Below are 20,784 nucleotides of genomic sequence, written 5' to 3' on the forward strand. Positions count from 1 at the left end.
CATGAAGTTATTAAGTATAAATTAGTCAAATTTGTCAGTCTAAAGAATGAAGGTATGCACTACTGTAGTTCTGATAGAAGTTATTTTTCTGCTTCTAGGATAAAGACCAAACTTAAAGCGCTTTAAGCTAACAGTTACTGAAATGTTATGGAAAACTACTACAAACCACCTGTTTTTAAACTCATTAAAAGTCTGGACCAGGGTATTTGTCCTCTTCAGGACTCCTGGATTGCTCCAGACACCTTCAAATAGTGTATTGTATAGTTTTGGTGGGATCCTTAGTTTAATAATAAGAAAAGGACAGTTTATTTAAACTTGAGGCTCATCAGGTTCCTGTCTTGGGGAAGTAACTCATGATTTGTTTAGAAAGGGAATTCAGAAAACAAAGAGCAGAATTTTCTAGGAATTGCACCTAACTTATTATTCCTTGGAGAAGATAAAAAGGATTTGTGATATTAAGCACATGTGCACACACACACACACAGGCACACACATGCATGCACAAATGGACTTCTTTGACACTGCATTTTATGAAAAGAGCAAAATTCTCAACTACACAAATGCTACTACATTAATGTGGCAATTTCCTTTTTCTCCATGAGCACAAAGTGCTGCTTTTGACTTTTATTGTATGTTTGATGGCACCGCACTCACGCCAGCAACCTCCAAGTACTTTGAGTTTTGCTTTTAGTCAGTGTTTCAGCCATTCCCAGGCCAGTACTTCTGATGCAACCGTGGCCAGGGATCCTTAGCAGCACCAGGCACCAGCCAAGCTGTTCCCAAGTTCTAGATACCCTAAGAAGAGCTGGTCCTATGGCTGTGCCCCTCCTCCACAGACCTGTCAAGCCAGGTGGGAAGGTGGTACCTGCAAGTAAGGAGTACCATTAACCCAAAAAGGGCTAAGTGGTAGACATGTTCTAATTGAAATCAACTGTGATAATTGCTCAAACAGAAGCTTTGTGATTAAAACAAAACAGCAGTTGTGTGTCTTTTGATTCAATGATTTGTGGCTTTTGGCTCAATGATTTTGAGGCTTTTCTCTAGTAACATTTGGGAACAAAGAAAGTTCTATTTTCTAAGATCAAACTGTTTTGTAGAACCTTTGAGGTTTAGTTACATATGCCCTGCCTTTATGCCCAGGATGATATTTATGACTGTGTGCTTGGTCTTGAACTAACTCTTTGCTATTGGCCAGTAATGAGTACATTTGGTGTAAATGCTTATTGACTGTGCTGTCATGGGTAAACTCCAAAGACCTTTTTGTTTTGGCTTTAGGACCATATGATTTTTCTGTATCACCAAGAGTTTTAGAAGGTCATGTTAATTTCAGGCTGTGCTTGCACTGTTGTTTTGCTGATCTTGGTTCTAATGGCCCTATTTTTGGTGATATGCTGTACCTCTGCTGCCCACACTGCCCTTGAGCTGCACAGCAGGATTTGCTATTGCTATAACCTGTCTGGAAAGGATGGAATGACCATGAGGTCATCACACAGCTATGAATGTATTTGCTTCCAACGTCTCCCAAAGTGAATCTAATCTTAAAACTATAAATTGTAAGTATTCTGAAATTGGAAAATGTTTATTTTAAATACAATTAGGTAATGTTGCTTTTTAAGCATAATAAATACATGTACCAAAATTATGTGAAAAAGGAATTTTCTTAAAATAATTATTTTTCTTTTGGCACTGGGTTGGGAGCTGTGTTGGGCATAGGACCATGGTAGGTCTGTCTCAAATCCATGTCTGATGTCTGTTATGAAGCAGGGAGCTGGCAAGACCAGGATGATACTGGGAGAAGCCCATCCTTGAAGTTCTTGAGGGTAGGTGCACTGCTCTGCTCTAGAAACCAGTCCTCTGCTCGACAGTTGCATCATGCTTAATAAATACCTGCTGAAATGACCTACTGTTTTTCATAAGGCCTTAAAAATCTTAGAGAGCTGATCTCAGCACTGCCACAATACAATCTTAGCTGGACCAACTGTGGAATCTTAGTTCCTGACTAATTCATCCCACATGGGGGTGGCATTCTCCTTGAGGGCCAGAAACCCTGCTCAGAGTTCATTCCTTTCAGGCTTAGGGGGTTTGGTTTTTGTGAGCATACAGAAAGTATATGAACAGCATGGCCATTACATTTTCACCTACTAGAGTTCTTTGTCACACTTAGTTGCTTGGCCAAAGGAGTCACCATGTTATTATATCTACTCTAACCTACTCTTATTGATACGGCTGAGAGCAAGAATTGGGTCATGATACAGAACTCATAGTCCTGTGTTCCATCCCTACATGTTACATCACAGACCATACCCTCTATAGATAGAATAAGCATTTTAACTTACTCACATGAATTGGTTAAGGCCTCTCTGCTGATTTTTTTTTGTTCGATAATAGTGAGTTTGAATTCAGTCCTGAGCTCACACAAGGCAGACACATGACCACTTGAACCACACCTCCAGGCCAGCTTTTCTGCTAGTTAATGGGCAGTAGTCTCATGGACTTGTTTGTCCAGTCTGGCTTCAAACTTCAGTCCTCAGATCTCAGCGTTCTGAATGACTGGGTTTACAGGTGTGAGTCATAATGCTGGGCTCTCTGCTGAGTTTTAAGGATGAGCAGAATTGCTTCAATGTTAAATCCTGCCTACAGTCAACCTCAGCTGCACATCACTGTATCAGATAGAAGATGTCAGTAAATGTATGGAGAAGCTCAGCAGTATTCTTGATACAGTGATGTCATTTTATTACTGTGGAACTTTTATTTAGAGGTTTGGATTATCTAATTTCATTTGCTAATTATCATAGTAAAGTGAATAAATTTATACATCATAGGATGAATGATTCTGGTGCCAAGAAGGCTTTCTGGGCAAGAGAATTACAAAATTATGTTCTGGAAGGACATGATTTACTAGATTAGAGAAGGTATGTGTGTCTGGGGATGGGGAGGACTCAAAAAGGTAATTATTTAAAAATAAGGTGAGAAAGGCAAAATAACTGGATGGAGAGCATTAAAGGTAGACTGAGGTTCTCACTTTCATTCTGGAGCCTGACCTGGGTCTGAGCCTCCTGTTGCCAGCCACGCCCACATTTGCCTCTCCAAATGTGTGTTACAACAGTAAGATAACCACTCAGAACAGCAAGAATATCAAGACTTCATGAACAAGGAATGGGGGAAGGCTGCAAACAACAGTGAGGTATTTAATGAACTGTAACAGAATTATGGAATATTACAGAAGAATGCATGAGTTTGATAGTAGGTTATTTGCTAAAAAGCTTCCACATTAAACCGATAATATTCTTTGTATACCCAATGTAACTTTAACAAATAAATTTTTGTATATGGTTGATTTTCTACAACCAATTAAGTAGATCATTGCAATTTTCAGTGAGTACAGTAAGCAGTTACAAGTAACTTCACTAACATTTGGAAGCTGTGTATCACTTAGTCATATTATTTGAGCTATATAAATTTATCTTAGTAGACTATGAAAACAATATTGATTAGCCTTCCTGTTATTTCTCTGCAGTTGAAGGGTTTTTTTGAACACATATTATTTAAGGTGTTTGGCTATGATTACTTGGCAAAATCTTAAGCTTTAATAAATTAGGTGACTGCACTAGAAAATATGGTCCAGTGTCTTTAACATCTTAGGCTCATGAGAGCATAGTATTTTTGTTTACCAATGTTTCCCAAACATTTATGATTAATGCTGGCTCATGACAGATTCTTGGTATAAATTTGACAACTGAAAAAATAAATGAGAATTTTCTTTTGCAATACTAGGGAGTTGAAACCAGGGGCATAATAGGTGTACTACTTGAGTACATCCACTGCCATTTTATTTTCATTTATTTATTTTTTTTGCTGGTATTCTTGTGCTTGCGTGACTGGCACTTTGCCACTAGAGTCATGCTTCTAGTCCTGCTTTATTACTGATTATTTTGAAGATGGGGGTCTCATGAACATTTTTGCTTTGGCTGGTCTCAAACAACAGTCTTCTGTATCTTGGCCTTCTGAGTAGCTAGGCTTACAAGTATGAGTTAAAGGTGTTAAAATAGGGTCTCACTAGCTTTTGTTCATGCTGGTATCAAACTCTCAATCTTCCAGTATCTGCTAAGTAGCAGGGATGACAGAATGTACTTCCACACCCAGCATTTTTAAAAAATGAATAATAACCAAAAGATATCACTCAGGCAAATACCCATTACTTGGGAAACAGCATCATAGTTTAAAGGTAAATGTAAGAATTTTTTAATGCTGTGTTTTTCCCCTGGGATAGCCAGATGTGACAGTACTATTCAAATTTGACTAGCTTTCAGGGCATTAAATTGATTTCACTTACTTCCGAAAAATTCTCTTTCCAAAAGTTGGTCCAGGTGATACACATACTGTCTATGCTGATAAACCACCATCCAAGATATACTCACACATCCCTTAAGCCAGATTAGTTCAGTGACTTTTATTATTATTACTATGGCCAGTCCTGGGGCTTGAACTCAGTGCTTGGGCACTGTCCCTGAGCTTTCTCAAGGCTAACACTCTACCACTTGAGCCACAGCACCACTTCTGGCTTTTTCTGGGTATGTGGTAACCAAGGAATTGAACCCAAGACTTTGGCCAAATGATAGAGTGCTTAACATGCACAAACTCCTGGTCCTCAGTAACTTTTTTTTTTACAGTCCTGGGGCTTGAACTCAGGGCCTGAGCACTGTTCTTGGGCTTTCTTAAGGCTACAGCTCTATCACTTATGCCACAGCACCACTTCCAGCTTTTCCTATGTATGTGGTACCAAGGAATCAAACGCAGGTCTTCGTGCATGCTAGGTAAGCACTCTATCACTAGACCAAACTCCCGGTTCTTAGTAACTTCTTATAATGGTTAGTTTTATTTATATTTATGGTCAAGGAAATAGTGTTATTAATCTTAATAATCAAACAGGAAAATATGTTATTAATCTTATTTTAAAGACTGATGTGTTAATGAGATAGATATTAAATTAACTCAAAATGCCAGCAACTTTAAACATCTTCATACTAAATACTAATAATACTAGAATTTAAAGTAACAAAATAGAGACAGCAATTAGAAACAACATTTTTTTAAATGTTGTGTTTCTCAACCATTCCAATTAAAAAAGCAGCCAAAATCCAGCCAAGTCAATGTTACCTTATGTAAAAAGGGAGAGAAGGCTTCAATCTGTATGCAGCACTGAGTTGTATACATATCACATTTAATGCACTAAATAGACTTAGACTAGTCTTTAAGAAAATTATCTCCCAAACAGAAGCACAATCTGTATGGAAGAACATAGTTGTGGTGAAAATGAAGAAATGAGCTGTAACCACATAAAAGCCTAAGTAAAGGCTCCTTGGAAACACCAATAGCCAGTCCCTGGAACTACTGGTGTGTGTCAGTGCTAATGAAGAAGAAGGAAAAAAGCACGGCACACTCCACCAAAAATCACCCATCCAAAAACAGTGTCTGGAAAAAGTATGGAAAAATCATGGGAGCATTTGCAAATATAATTGTCAGAAATACATATTTATCAGCAAACACATGAAGTTCTTAAGGCACAGTACTTGGGTAATGATCATTTGACTCACATTATCTCTGGTGAATAACTCAAATTATTATTACTTTTTCTACTCCTTTCTCAATTTTGTGACTAACAGACTACAAACTGATAACGATAAAGCCAAGTTAATCCCTTGAATTTCAATAACTATGTCCATCTCAAATTTCAAATGTAAGGAACACAGTGTGCTTGTTTCCTAGCTAGCTCAATAGAAGTGCAGTGAGTTTCATTCACTAGTAACCAAGATGAAAGCAGAACATACTTAGCTTCACATATTGTAAACAGAAAATGCTACTCATGAATTTGAAAAAACACATTTCCTTCTGTTGGTATTAGCCAGTTTCATTCAGCCATAACCAACAAGAATACTAATTCTCTCAAGTCAGAAAGAATTTGCCACTTGTTTTAAATGTCAGAGTGGACAATGTAATTTTAAAAAACACACACACACACACACACACTTTTTTTTTTCCTATTCAGTAGTAGGATGGCTACAGTTGATAAAGTGTTATGTCACTGTACTCAAACTTGCCTGAATTATGTCACAGGTATAGTAATGGAAAACTTTCAATCATATTTAAAGCAGAGGCAACACATAAGAATTCTTTAGAACAGAAATTTACCATTACTACACTAAATTGGTCCCTAAATATCCATGTATCTAGACAACGGTCTGGAACTGATTTTAAGAATAGCATTCGCCAGATGTTCCCATGCTCCTCACCTTTCCCAAAGGAATCTCATTTTAGTCTTGATGCTTTGGATGTATCTGGGTGTTTTCCATGCACAAATTCACTCTGCATAGAATGCTTTTCTTTCCATTGCACCTTCAGAAAGGTGCATGAAGCCCTTCAGAGTAACACGTTTCAGAATTAGGGAAATACCCACTTGCTATCAACAGTTTGTAGCAAAATGCTTGTCCTTTCTTTCCTTTCCCTAGAAACACAGCACATGAGGAACAGAGTGGCAGGAGAAATCACACACAGGAAGAAAAAATGTCTCCAGAGAAGATGAGAGAAATTCACGTTTACACTACGCTCATCTGCAAAAAGACAAAAATGTAGTTAGGATTACTACATGTATCCTGTGACATGAAAATGCATATATTTAACATTACTTTCCATTCTAGACTGACAGTAGAAAGATGCTTCCAGTAGCAAATTACCAGCATGAAATTCAAGTCTTCAGCATACCCTATCCAGTTTTCTAGACTAATCAAGCTCTTTTATGTCACCTAAGCTGATGGATTATACTTTCCAGCCTGCTGACTCAATTTTGTGAATTTGTCCAGACAGACTGTATAAAGCTTTCTGCTGTTAAGCAAGTCTGGGGACAGAGCAATGTGGCAAATCTGCCCATGCAAAACAAGAGTGTGGAAATGCTGAACTAGATGCTAGAGGGAAAAATGGGATGAAATGGAAAGGAGATGATGGGATTTCACTTTAAGGCTGTTCAGTAAGTAAAATAATTGAAACCTGTGTTACAAATAGAGATAAGAAGAAGGGAATTATTATAAGAACTCCTTTCCCTCCTGTACTAGTGCTCAAGTGCCTGGAATAGAAGAACTTGGAGACAGTAAATTGTTCATCCAAGAATCCTGGCTTGTCCTTGAATTCCTACTTTTCATACTGTTCTTTCTGTTAGACCAAACGTGTCAGTCAGGTGTGATCCTGTCTTCTTCACTGTCTGAAGACATTTCCCATCATAAAGACTGAGTGTGTCTACTGGCTTCTACCTATTCAACATCTTATAGTGAAAGGAACAGTGCATTACAAGTTATCTATCCCCAAATGCCAAGGTACCAGGCAGGATTGAGAGATATGACAGAAAACTGTAAAGCCTCTTAAGCCTCTAAATACCAATCACTCAATGGTAAATGGTACACGGTATGGTTGGAGGAAAATTATTTGGTACTGGAAAGCACACTAAAGGGCTTTCCTCCACATTGCATCCTGGTTAACAGTGCGAACTTGTACTTAATCTGGTCTATTTTACGGAGTGGAGGAAAGAGGGAGAAGGCAAAACAGGAAACCTGGTTCAAATGCTGTTACTATGTAAGCATGGCATGTCACTTAGCTTACCTAAATCCCAAGGTTCTTGTCAGCTAAGAAACTCGATAACACAGCCGGGTGGGCACAGTGGCTCACACCTGTAATCCTAGCTACTTAGGAGGCTGAAATCTGAGGATCGTGGTTCAAAGCCAGCCCAAGCACTAAAGACCAAGAGATTCTTATCTCCAGTTAACCACTAGAAAACCAGAAGTGGTGCTGAGGCTCAGGAGCCTTCAGCTAAAGAGCTCAAGGACAGCGCCCAGGCCCAGAGTTCAAGCTGACCAAAAAAGAAAAGAAACTGGACAATATTACCTAGCATATAGATTTGTTGAAAGGATTGAATCAGAGCGCATATGTAAAATGTTCCACAATGCAGAAGAAAACCAGTGACATTAAATGCCCTTAGGATGAGCTCTGGACAAAGGCCGCTAAGAGAGTAATCTGGTTCTGTTAAAACTCCAGAGAAAAAGTTATTACACAGGAAATCCAGACTAAATTAATACCCAAGTCATGTTGCAGAAATAACAATGCTCTGACTCACTTTAGACAATTTCCTCAGGAGCTCAACAAAACTCAAACTAGGTAGAAATCACTCCGCTCTGAGAGCTGCCTCCATTTCAGGACCCATACTCTATTTCTAAAAGTGTGTGCTGAGTAGAAGAGACAGCTAAGACTGAGGGTTGACACTTGTCCAATTTTTACTCAAGCTAATAGTGTTTTGCCTCTACTATAGTGTCTTTAGCTCTTTATGTCTTTCATGGCTTTTCCTGGAAACTTTGGTTGATTGTGTGACCAAATTATTTTGTTCTACAAATAAAATGAGCAAAATCATAGAGAATGGAATGGAATGGCTACAGGGTGCATCCAAAGACCACAATCCCATTTCCTGACATTTAATTGCAGCATTTAAATCGCTTGCATATTGAAAGAAGCTATCCTGCTTGCCCAGATGGAGGAAACTAATCCATCTTATGTTCCCAAGGTCAAGGGAACAATAGTGATGACAGAACTGGAATGCTGCCTGCCAAATCCTAGTCCCAGGCTCTCACCCACAGGGTATCTTAATAAGAAGAATAAAGCATTCAATCCCTGCATAAACAGGTTCTTTAGAGCGTAGGTTTTGAATGAAGCCAAGCCATATTCCAGGATGAAGAATAACAAGTATTCTACAGACAGACCAAGAATATTCAAATATTGTTTTGCCATTTACCATTTATTGCATTCTAATTAATACCTCACTCAGAAGCTTTCCATGAAGAAGTGCCTGTGTCTGGCACAAGGGGCATATTTAATAACTGCCACCTATCAACCCACCAATAGTGAGGATGGTGATATAATTTATGAACAACAAAAGAGAGGTAAGAGACCCCTCTGGCGTTTTTGGTTGTTTTTTACATCAATTTTCTGAATCAGATTTTCCATTCTTATGTTAGGCTTATGTGCACTTTTTTTTTTAATTTGGGCCTGGTTCAGCATCTTTCAGTCACTTGTCTTGTTCACCCACAACAGGCACACTGTTTGATCCACACCTTCCGTGGGCTTTTTATTAGTTCATTGAAGGTAGAGCCTCACAGACTTTTCTGCCTGAGTTGGCTTCAAACCTTGATCCTGCAGGTCTCAGCCTCCTGAGTAACAAGGATGAGCGTGAGCCACTGGGATCTGGCAAATTTGTCACTTTCCTCTTTCTTAGTAGTATTGGGTTTGAACTCAGTGTCACACATTTGGTAGGCAGGTGCTCTACCACCTAAGCCATGCTTCCTGTCTGATAAGCATTGTTATAACAGTGTCTGGATACTACATTACATAGACAAAGTTTCATTGGGCTAGTGGAGTAGAGCTAGTAGTTACTCTTCAATAACTTTTAGCCTGTGTTTCAGGTTAAAGAAAAAAAAAAGACATGTAAGAATCTTGAATCCAAGCAGGCATTACTGAGGCCACATGAGTGTATTCCCCTGGTATACTAATATCCAGAGATACCCCTCACCCCATCTCTCACTCTTGCCTCTCCCTCATTTCCACCCATTATTGAACACACATTTTTGTTAGGCACCAGGTATAAAGTAATGACTCAGGATTTTTTCAAAGCATAAAAAAAAACCTTTAAAAATGAACTGGAAGAACTCCGTGTGGAAACAGGCTTAAAAATTAACAGCATCAGCAAAAACCTAGCCAACCAAATAAAATCTTTCACAGGAAGGATTTCAGGCTGAAAGGCAAACAGTACCATTTGATATACTGGGAAAATATTCTCTTGAAACAAGAATCTCTCCTTTGAACAACAATCATCTTTCTATTTCTTTATGAAACTTATTCGCTCTCATACCCTGAACCATTTGTTCTAGAAAGCTCTTTACAGATTCAGGAGCTAGTAGTTCTCAAATATAAAACAGGTGGAATGGTTTCATTGTTGCTAAGAAGATAGGGATAAAATGCAGAATTATTATAAATGTCAAACATTGCTCCCTAAAACCAATATTCCTAAAGATAATATCCTGCCAACTGGTCCCAGGAATGACTAACACGAAAGAGGAAAACAATTTCTTACCAGAAAAATCTTAGTTCCTTATGTGAAATTTCTACAGGCACAGACATTCTAATTTGAAAGGGAAGGAGACACTTATGTTTGATGACACTTAAGTCATCTAATATCTTCTAGACGGTGCTGAATGTCAAGAAGAAAAATCTGATGTTTGTTGAAACACAGTAGGCTTTGACCAGCCAAGGCACATCCAGATAATACCTTCTGTGTGGTTTTGCCCGAGATTTCTTCTCACAAGCAGGATCTGCCACAACGCCTGCCTGCCTCAGAGGGCATGTGGCCCTGGGAGTGTAGGGCAGCCACAAGTGGCCCAGTACTTACCATATTGTCAAATTCCACAGGGCCCACTATCCGAGCCACTTCATCAAACTCCTCTGGGGACATGGGCAGCAAGTTATCTGTGGTCTGCAGTCTAGAGGGGTGGCTAAAACAGGAAGAAGGGAAAGGGCAATGTTAGGCATTAGTCAAACTGGTCAGACATTAGTGCAAATCTAGACGTTTTACCTTTTGTCTGTGATTGCATGGTCTTTCAATGTTTATTTCAGCAAAGTACAGACTATATAAAACACATCTGAAAGAGTAGAAGAGACTGCGGGAAGTTTATGCCCCTGGGCCGGCCCCTTGGGATATCCTAGACTTAGATATGAGTGAACAATAGCTAGACTGGCCCCTGTGCCATGTTGCCTGATTAGACCTCTGCAAGTGTGAGCAACTGCAGTATTACCCTACATGATAGGACCTCACGGCCTGCCCTGTACACAAAAGCACCAGAGAAATATCTGGGAAGTCCCTCGTCCCTACCTTGAAGTTTGTATGCAGATAAAGCTGCTCCACAGAGTGCTTTTACATGAAGACTACATCCATTCACCCCAAGACAGTGCTGCGGGCCAAATAACTGACAATGACTTTCCAAAACTTTTTCTACCTTTTATGAAATGAAACAACAAAATAAAAGCAAGTGGAGAAAAAAAAAGTATCTCAGTCATGACTCTGGCCTTGTCTAGATTGAAAAGAACTTACTTTTCCACTCATCAATTTTTGTCCATTTTATTTATACTTTTTTTGGTGAAGTTTCAGTTTGAGGAGCAATTATATCTCTTACACACAACTTCGTATTTTGTTTTGTCTCGTTTCTTTCTTTAAGGCAAGTAAAATGCTGGTAAGCAGTCATACCCAGACCTCTACATAGGAGCTTTTCAACAAGTCCAACTGAGCTGGTGATAGCAATTACAATGGAGAAGCAAGATGCAAGCAAAGTACAATCAACAGGCCCCAGCCAGGAGCGAGACTGGCTTAAGGTTCCAAACATGCTCTTCTGTGTTCACTTACACTTCAGACACAGAAATCAACTCAGTCTTGATGTAGCCAGTTCTTTTAGGACCATCCAGTTCCATTGGTTCTGGACCTAGAAGCAAGCACACGTGTATACTTGGCCTTAGCAGAAATCATGTAAGAACAGAACAACCTCATTTTGGGGTGAGGATCAAACTTTTTTGTTTTACTAGACAACTTTAAGGAGTCAGGATCTCCTTGTAAAAGTCACTGAAAATTCTGGTGGTAATGCAGAAGCAAGTAGCTGTGGGGGGGGGGGAGATTACAGGAGGCTAGCTGACGTTTTTGATTTCCTATAGTTTATAATCCTACAAGGAAATGGAGCCCACACATGCAACGTTCTGTCATGTCAAGTTTTCTGTCAAGGGATGCTGAAGGCACCCATCTTCACTCCAAAGTAACTGTGCTAAAAAGTGAGCCTTCTGATCTGAACAGCGAACAGCTTTGTTGGCATATTGTAAAACTGAGTGGGCTTAAGCTGAACTTTGTTTTTCAAAATACAATTGAGAAGCTTCTGAGAAGCAGAAGATGTGTATCTGTAAAAAGGCGTTATAGTTACATACATAAGGTAATGAGTACAACCAGCCTTTGGCAAATGTTTGTGAAATCTTCCATCTTAATATGTCAGGTGGGGTGGTGATGCCTTTCATTCTGCTCTACAAGGCTACAGAGAGAAGAATCATTGTCTCAGGCCTCAGACTAAAGTAAGACCCTACCTGAACAACAACGAAATCAATCAAGGACTGAGAACATGGTGCCCCATTTTAGCATGGAGTCTGGCCAGGGAAGGGGGCTATGCAAGGTGTATAGGTCAAGAGCAGGAGCAGAGTCAGAAACAAGCCTCCCCATATTAGAACAGTTATAGTCAACAGCATCACGCTCTAGGCAGAGAGCTTAAAACCTGTAAGTTGTGAATTGTGAATATCTGAACCCTTTGGGAACTTGTATATACCAGATGTTTTGCTTTCAAGTAGATGTTTAACTTGTTAGAGGAAGGCCTTAGGAGAATTTGGAATAAAGTATTTTTCAGGTAAAATAGAACTGTGAACTGGGTGGATGTCATTTGCTAGAAAATTCAGGCAGCTTAGAAGTCAAACAGCTTCTGGGTTGTCTCCAGCTGGCTCTCACTTCTCTGCTGCTATCCTCCCAGTCCCAGTCACCCTCATCTGTAGCCTTGGTTCCTTACCATAATACCACTGCCCATCACCCCTACGCTCCTCCCTGGACTTCCTAAAGTTGATTCCTAAAACGGGAGTCAGCCTGGTCCTTTTCCAGTCTAGGTCATTTTCCTCTTTCCTGATTGTGCACTTCCTGGCCAGCATCTATTTGTTCTCTTCCTGGGACCTATACCATCTAAGGTCATCTCATTCTGTACTAATAGTTTGACTTGGGTACTTTGTATACAAGCATGGAAAGGTTACAATGAAGCCCTCTTGTACTACTAATAAGTGTTTTCAAACTAAAACTAAAAAAGTGATTTTTTTTAAAAAATGATACTTTTATCCTATGACAAATCCTCCTATCAATTATCACTAGCCAACACTAGGATTGAACCAATAACTGGGTCCATCAACTGGGGATGAACTCCCTTACTTATGGACCTGTGTCCTCAATTTTAATACAAGCAGACTGGCATCAACTGGTTAATTGTAATTATTTACCCTTTTATGTGGGAAAAGTGATCATGTGACAAATACACAGTTACCAGAATGGACTCTAAAACAGGAAGCTGTGCATATGACTTCTTATGAGCTAAATCAGACCAAAAAATTCATTTTATTCAAACTGCACTGAGTTTAGAGTGTGGGTTCTTTTTCTTTTCCTTTTGGCAACACTGAAAATTAAACTCAGGACCTGTATACGTACTCTCTTACTCGAGCCATGCCCAAAGCCTTGTCTTTTAATGTTTTATTTTTTTAATCTAATTTTTATTATTATTATGGGGTTATACAGAAAGGTTAATGTTTAATGAATCAGTTAATGAGTACATTTCTCTTTTGGATAATGTCACTCCTTCCTTTACTTTTTCCCAGCAAAGACCTTTTATCTTTAGTGAGGGTCTTTCATTTACGTCTTGACTCACCTGGACCAGGTGGGATGATAGATAAGTGCCACCATGCTTGGTTTTTTGTGTTGGCGATGGAGTCTCATGAACATTCTCTCAGGCTAGGCTGACAGCCTCACTCTAGATTATAATCTAGAACTAACAATTTATTACTGCAGGTACGGACCACCATGCCCAACTAGGCTGCATTTTGGAAACCTACTCTTTCCAATTCAGAACAGAGTGGTGGGTTAGGGTCAGCATTGTGACTGTTTGTGCCGGCACCTTCTACCTACAAGATGTCAGGACACATCTGAGAACAGAGGCCCTCCTCCCAGGAAGGGCTGTGCTATGCTCTTTCCCATCCAGAAGTGACTGAGTGCCACCCACGTACCTTCCTTTGGCCTTGAGTAATACTTTCCAAAGGCATGGTCTTTGTCAATATTTGGATACAGATACTTCAGGGGATTCTCTGGAATGTTCTCAGCAGCCATAACTTTGTAATTGCGAATAATATCAGGGAAAGTAACAGCAGACAGTTCTTTTTTGGTGTAGGGTTCAACTGCATGGAACTCAGGTTCTGAAGAAAAAAAAAAACAACCTTGGTGAGGCCCAAAGAATATTCCAAAACAGCAAAGAAAAAGCAGAGCTCTGCAGACACTTTTTATGGATTTGAGTGTGCCAAAAAAGAATTACAGTGTAAGAGTTACCATACGTTTAGTGAACTGCAATCTTTATATCTGAATATGTTTTGATCATGTGTTAAGAACAGGAAAAACAAAGGCAATCTTCACTGCCAGCAACAAGTCATTAACAATTATTTGTTTAGATTTATAAATCTGGCCAAAAGAGGATGGCTAAGCATTTTTAAAAGTAAAAGCCTGCCTCTTCAATAAAATGCTACCCATAGGCAGTTAAATATCAACTAAGTAATCTTGGCACATGCCTAGAACAGGGGATGGGGAATCCATGGCCTGTGACTATGAGGCCAGTGAGATTATTTGGTATATGATAAGACAGGCATGGACGTTTCTCATTGGCTGCCTATACTGGTAATTCTGTATTGCCCTCAAAGAAGGTTATAAATATCCAAATGACCCTTAGTAGAAAAAAAGCTTCCCCACAACCCTTGCTATGGGATTAAGCTACTAAATTAAATTAAAATATTAATGATTATATACAGAAGATGCAATCCTCTTGTTAAACTTTAATAAATGAGAGTTCAATCACTTCTGTAATTTTTCAGATCTATTTCAGGGCCTTCTTTGTAATATACCCAGAAAGTTGCCTCTGGATATTCCAGAGGCTGAGGCTCAGTGATCTGGGCTTTCCTAGAACTTCTTACTCTGTGGTATTCGAAATCTTGGTAGTTGCAGCTACCCTTTGTAACTTAGCCTGAAAACTTTGCTGGGTGCCAAGCACTTTCTTTCTGGTAGATTGGTTTGCTAGCTGCACCTCTCAGTTGGTTCAAGAAATAAATTACCAGAGAAAAGGGAAAAATTAGCAGGCTCCCAAAAGGACCCTATAGCAGGACATGATCCTAGCCCTTCTGCTTTTTCAGGAGAAAAATGGAATAGAACAAGAAAGGTATCCCATCATTTAAAAACTTAGCCACCGAAAACATAAACACTACTGGGACAAATCCCTTGTTCCCCCAATCTCTCTATGAAAAGTAATCCGTTTAACACAGATATTTCTTCATCTTTTCTGTTTCCAGAAACCTGCTTGCTTCCACTATTCCTGGTGTCTTTCAGCCACACATTCATTTGGCTAAATAAAATGCCAGTATATAACAGAAAAGAAATGTGCAACTGCTGTGCTTAAAGGCAGGGTGAAGGCTGCAGCTCATTCCAGCAGTTCCTTCATCCACGTCATCCTATCAGGAGTGTGAGAACTGGGCCTACCCAGTTTACTCTGCACCGGGGACTCTGGAATCTTGGGCTATGGGAAATGTGATCCTTTCCAAGAAGTGGTTACAGATTACATTGACTCACTCACATCCTTGATCTGCAGATAACAAATGTGACAGAAAGAAAAGGCTTGACCTTGTCTTTTAATAACTACGGTTTCCACAGTATGTTCCAGAGGTTTATTGCACTTCATCTAGGAGTAGGGTTCATTTGGGCTAAATATAGGATCAGTAATTTCACATCCAAAGCTCTTTACCCACATGGGTTATCTGTAGCGATGGAGCAAGATTTCAGACAAGGTTGTGCTCATTCAGGGGCTCCAGTGCCCTTCACTCACCACCTCCATTCTGGGACCGCTCCACCCATGTGAATGTGATGGCCCCTTCCCGGGAGCTCTCGCTGAACCTCAGTAAAAATGTCCCTGGCTGCTGGTCTTTGAGCAGAGCACGTTCTCGATCCTTGCTGATAAAGCCCACGATACAGCTGGATATTGAGAATGACAGAGGCACTCTAGTTCAATCATGACTTAATTCTCATGTTAACATATACACCAAGAAAATGATTACAAATTAACCAGAGAAATAGGATAAAGCACTCTACGGTACTCTTTTTCCCCTCCTCTGTAGTATTTATTCTTGGAGTAAACTGAATTCAGGAAGCATTCCTTGTGCATTCGCAAGGAGAAAGGAAAACCACCATGAACATCAGTAGGGCTGCCACAGGTGCTCAGAAATGAATGGGCCTTTTATCATCACCTGCTCTGAAAGCCCATGAAAATGTCTGCATTTAGACATCTCTCAAATGGAGCAAAGATTCAGATAATATGCTTTCAGGTTCTGTGTATTTAGTCAGTTTAAAACTTCTGTTGAAATATCCTCGCAATGAGTCACAGTCACAATTTACTAAGTTTCTAAGGGGCAATCGAGTAAGGAGATATTGAAGGCATTTTTTTTATTGAACAGCTGCTTGAAGGGCATTTAAAGGGTTTTAAGTTTAGCTTTACAAATACATACACTGATATTTATATGAAGCCTTGATAGCATGTAAATGTCTCTGTGAGATGTGTACAATGTGTGTTAAGTATTGAAGCCCAGTTGAGCTCTGTCCAGCCTTGCAGCATCATTCCATTCTAACGAAACGACTAAAAATGTATCTCAGTGGTCCTTACCCATCATTCCAGAGAGAGAGCAGGTGTTTCTTAATGAGCTCTAGGATGTTTTCAATCCAAAGCCAGAAGGAAAAATTTTTATCATTAATATTTTCCTGAAAGTACATAAAAGCATGTATTAGGAACAAATAAATCTTAAAACAGTGGCTTACTACCCTCTTCCACTAAGGGAATATGCACCATGACAGTCACAGAGCAGCAGTAATCATCTATGGAGAAATGCCTGGGTCCCTAGCCGACTGATGGCATGAAGACCTGGAGCTTCCATTTCTTTTCTTATCTTTTTTTTTTGCCATTCCTGGGGCTTGAACTCAGGGTCTGAGCATTGTCATGGGCTTTTTCTTCAAGCAATGCTCTACCACTTCTGGCTTTTCTATGAATGTGGTACCAAGGAATCAAACCCTGGACTTTGTGCATGCTAGGCAAGCACTCTACCACTAGGCCAAACTCCTGGCCCCTGAAGCTTTCCATTTCTCTCTTCAAACAGCATCAAACCAGCAGGGACTGAATTCCAGAGTGACTCAGGAAAACCAAGTCTGCCTTTCCACTAGTAAAGCACAACAGACTTGAGCTGGTAAGCACTGGCTGGTGACTGGGCACAGGGACTGACTGTTCTCTCCTGCCAGTTTTCTGTGGGAGTCCTCTCCAAACAACTGATTTGTCTTGTGGGCCAAGCACATATTTCATATGACAGAGGCCAAAACCCTGCTGGGCAAAGGCTGGTGTGAGGGAACTAAAGACTCATTTCGGATATGAAAGAATGTTATCACTCATGCAGGTGCTTCCTGTCAACCTCTGTGTGGAGACCAACCTCCTGCACTAAAGGAAAATAAACTGTTTACCCTCAGAGCTCTACAGAGGGGAGATTAACCTGCCAAAATAAGCACTTTATCACCGCAGCAGCATCTACACCAAGGAGAGAGCTTCAACAAAGTGAAAAGAACTCAGATGACAGCAAACCCAGGCAGTACTTACCTTACAAAATCTTGTCCATGGAATAAGGCCATCAGGGTTAGCATTAGGACCTAAACAAACAAAAGGAAGCTTTTTTAAGCCCACAGAATTTGATTCTGATGCTCTGGCTAGAGTGAGAAGTCTTATCATTCATTGCTCATGAAGAAAATACCTCATAAAAGTAGACTGATACACATGGCTGATATTCTCAAGTACACTGATGATTAACTGAGCAATTATCATAGGAAAGAACAGAATTAATGTAGTTTAAAGCATGCATATGGTGACTTGATTTTATTATTTCTTTTTTTGGGAGGGGGGGTCATGGGGCTTGAACTCTGGCCTAGGCACTGTCCCTGAGCTCTTCAGCTCAAGGCTACCACCCTACCTTTGGGCCTGGGTATTGTCCCTGAGCTCTTCAGCTCAAAGAGCACCCTACCCCATGAGCCTCAGCCCCACTTCCTGTTTTCTAGAGGTTAGGCTTTGTATTGCCCAGGCTGGCTTTGAACCTTGATCCTCAGATCTCAGCCTTCTGAGTAGCTAGACCTTACAGAAAGTTTTTGAAATTTTAACCTAAGATCATCTTTGTGCTTATCCCTGGGTGATTACCTGAACTGACATTTATCTTCACAGTTTATTACAGGATCTACACTCAGGGAAACTGATGCAAATCATAAGCCATGTGAGAGAAATTAGAAAAAGCTCGGGGTACAGAATATATAAGTTGGGGGCCAGGAGTTGGGCCTACTGGTAAAGTGCTTGCCTAACATACATTAAGACCCGGGTTCGATTCTCAGTACCACATACACAGAAAAAAGCCCAAAGTGGTGCTGTGGCCTAAGTGTTAGAGCACTAAGCCTAGAGAAAGCCCAATGACAATGCTTACACCCTGAGTTCAAGCCCTAGGACTGGCAACAAAACAAAACAAAACAAAACATGCAAGTCTGCCTATTTTTGAAGAGAATCTCAAAGAAGTCATGGCAGAGAGACACAAACTTACTTTTCTTTTTCAAAAAAAAATAGCACTACTTCAAGTTTCAAAAAGTACTCCATATTTTTCTTATTTTTTTTTTCAGCTGTGAGACTTGAACTCTGGGCCTGGGAATTGTTCCTGAGCTCTTCAGCTCAAGGTTATCACCCTACTCGAGCCAGAGTGCCACTTATGTTTTTCGGGTGATTAATTGGAGATAAAAGTCTCACAGACTTTTTAGTGCCCAGGCTGGCTTCGACCAATGATCTGCAGATCTCAGCCTCCTGAGTAGCTAGGACTATAGGCGTGAGCCAGTGTGCCTGGAAATACTCCATATTTCTTATCAAAAACTTATTTCAGTCACAATATACAGTACATAATCCAATAAAATTTCCCTTAGGAAATGTTATATGCTCTTTATTTTATTAGATCTGTATTTCTTCTATTCTTCTAAGGTAAAGTATAACTTGCCCTTAGACACAATAAAACACCAACACTGTGTGTGTGTGTGTGTGTGTGTGTGTGTGTGTGTGTGTGTGTGTGTGTGTGTGTGATATGTGAGTTGTGTGGCTTGAACTCTGGGCCTGGGCACTGTCCCTGAGCTCTTCAGCTCAAGGCTACTACCTACCCCTTGAGCCACAATACCACTTCTGGTTTTCTAGTGGTTAATTGGAGATGAGACTCTCACAGACTTTAGTGCAGGCTACCTCTGAACCCAGATCCCCAGATCTCAGCCTACTGAGTAGCTAGGATTACAGGCATGAGCCACTGTGTTTAGTTTCTTTTTTAAGGGTGCTGGTTCTAAGGCTTGAACTCAGGGCCTGAGTGTTGTCTCTGAGGTTGTTTTGTTCAAGGCTAGAGCGCTTCCATTAGCTCTACAAGTATAGTGTGCACCACACTGGCACCCAGCTCAAAACCAACACATTTAGCCAGGCACCAGTGGCTCATACCTGTAACTTTAGGTACCCAAGAGGCTGAGATCTGAGGATCACAGTTTGAAGCCAGCCTGGGCAGAAAATCCCTGTGAGGACTCTAATCTCCAATTAATCACTCAAGAACTGAATGTGGTGCTGTGACTCAAGCAGTAGAGAGAGCACTAGCCTTGAACACAAAGAGAGTCGGGGCAGTCCCCAGACTCTAAATTCAAGCCCCACAATGGACAAAAAAAAAGATCAAGTAGAAATATTTGAATGCACTTCCATTTTTATATAGAGAAAGAGTTAATGAGCTCGTACCCAGAAGCTTCTCGCCTAACATGTTCAGCTGCTCCACATTGAGACCTCTCTTGGTGGCAGAAGAAAACTGCCAACTCAGCACTTCTGAAAGTTGAGCCCATCTTGCACAGGGTGGGTTCAGGAAGAAGGACAGATTCTAGAAATAAAACACCCAATAGCTGAAGGTTCTAGAAGTGCCACAGTCGCAAGCAAGATGCCCTATGTGGGAGCCCACTCCCACTCTAAAGTTCAGTTCTGTTTTCTATGATACACAGACATTTAAAAGGTCAGGGGAAGAAAATTCTCAGTGTTAGCTGACTGGCTTCTGGAAATTTATTTACTCACTAAACATTACTTGTCAACATAAAATCAATACTCAAAGTATTTTTCTGGTCATTTGAAGACATGACTACAAAGACAGTAGCACTTAAAATTCTTCGGTTCCCCAGTGAAGTACCCTTTGTTTACTTGTTTAGTGCCATGATTTTCTCATCTTTGTAATTTCTGTTGGTGATTCAAATTAGTACCAATGTACTGTGCTGTCTGATAACCACCAAATACAAGAAAGCTATGATATACCTTATAGAGAAAACATGTATTTCAGATAGGCTTCATTCAGGCATAAGTTATAGTACTACAGTTATAAGGTCAATGTTATTAAATCATCAACTATTAGATAAGGTGCCTTAAAATACAAGATTAATATTGATGAGCTGACAAAAAATGTGATCAAAGGCTCATAGGAAATTATTTCACCCAGGAACAGGTATTATTTGCTTTTTAAGTATGCTTAATGACTTTAAATATATAAATACTCCCAATAATAAAAATCACTGTAATAATCAGAAGTGTATACTGTTAAAATGCAGTGCTCTTATATATATATATATATGCTTTTCAAGGTAGTTACAATAAAAGATACATAAATTAATCAGCTGAGTTCATTTACATCAAAATAAATTCACGATTTTCATTTCTAACACATGCACTTGAATTTCCCAGAATTCGGCAAATCCTTAGCATTCGCCCAGCCTCC

The 20,784-nt window shown here is 39.9% G+C and overlaps 1 protein-coding gene across 2 annotated transcripts in view; it reads right to left on the minus strand.

Moving 5' to 3' along the window:
* Window positions 1-6,120: 6,120 nt before the first annotated feature.
* Window positions 6,121-20,784, minus strand: part of Stat1 (signal transducer and activator of transcription 1) — a 40,230-nt gene continuing 25,566 nt past the window's right edge. Inside the window, exons 18-25 of one of the 2 annotated variants that reach the window (XM_090354498.1) lie at window positions 19,770-19,905; window positions 17,586-17,635; window positions 16,611-16,705; window positions 15,780-15,925; window positions 13,927-14,112; window positions 11,486-11,561; window positions 10,478-10,580; window positions 6,121-6,608 (exon numbers count right to left, since the gene is read on the minus strand). In XM_090354498.1, the coding sequence (XP_090210624.1) occupies window positions 6,594-6,608; window positions 10,478-10,580; window positions 11,486-11,561; window positions 13,927-14,112; window positions 15,780-15,925; window positions 16,611-16,705; window positions 17,586-17,635; window positions 19,770-19,905 (807 nt within the window). In that variant the 3' untranslated portion in view covers window positions 6,121-6,593. Of the gene's footprint in view, window positions 6,609-10,477; window positions 10,581-11,162; window positions 11,562-13,926; window positions 14,113-15,779; window positions 15,926-16,610; window positions 16,706-17,585; window positions 17,636-19,769; window positions 19,906-20,784 lie in introns of those variants that run through there. The other variant, XM_090354499.1, reaches the window with a different exon arrangement.

Source organism: Megascapheus bottae, chromosome 21 (genome assembly GCF_031878675.1).
Source record: "Megascapheus bottae isolate mThoBot1 chromosome 21, mThoBot2.hap1, whole genome shotgun sequence".
In the NCBI taxonomy this organism is placed as follows: domain Eukaryota; kingdom Metazoa; phylum Chordata; class Mammalia; order Rodentia; family Geomyidae; genus Megascapheus; species Megascapheus bottae.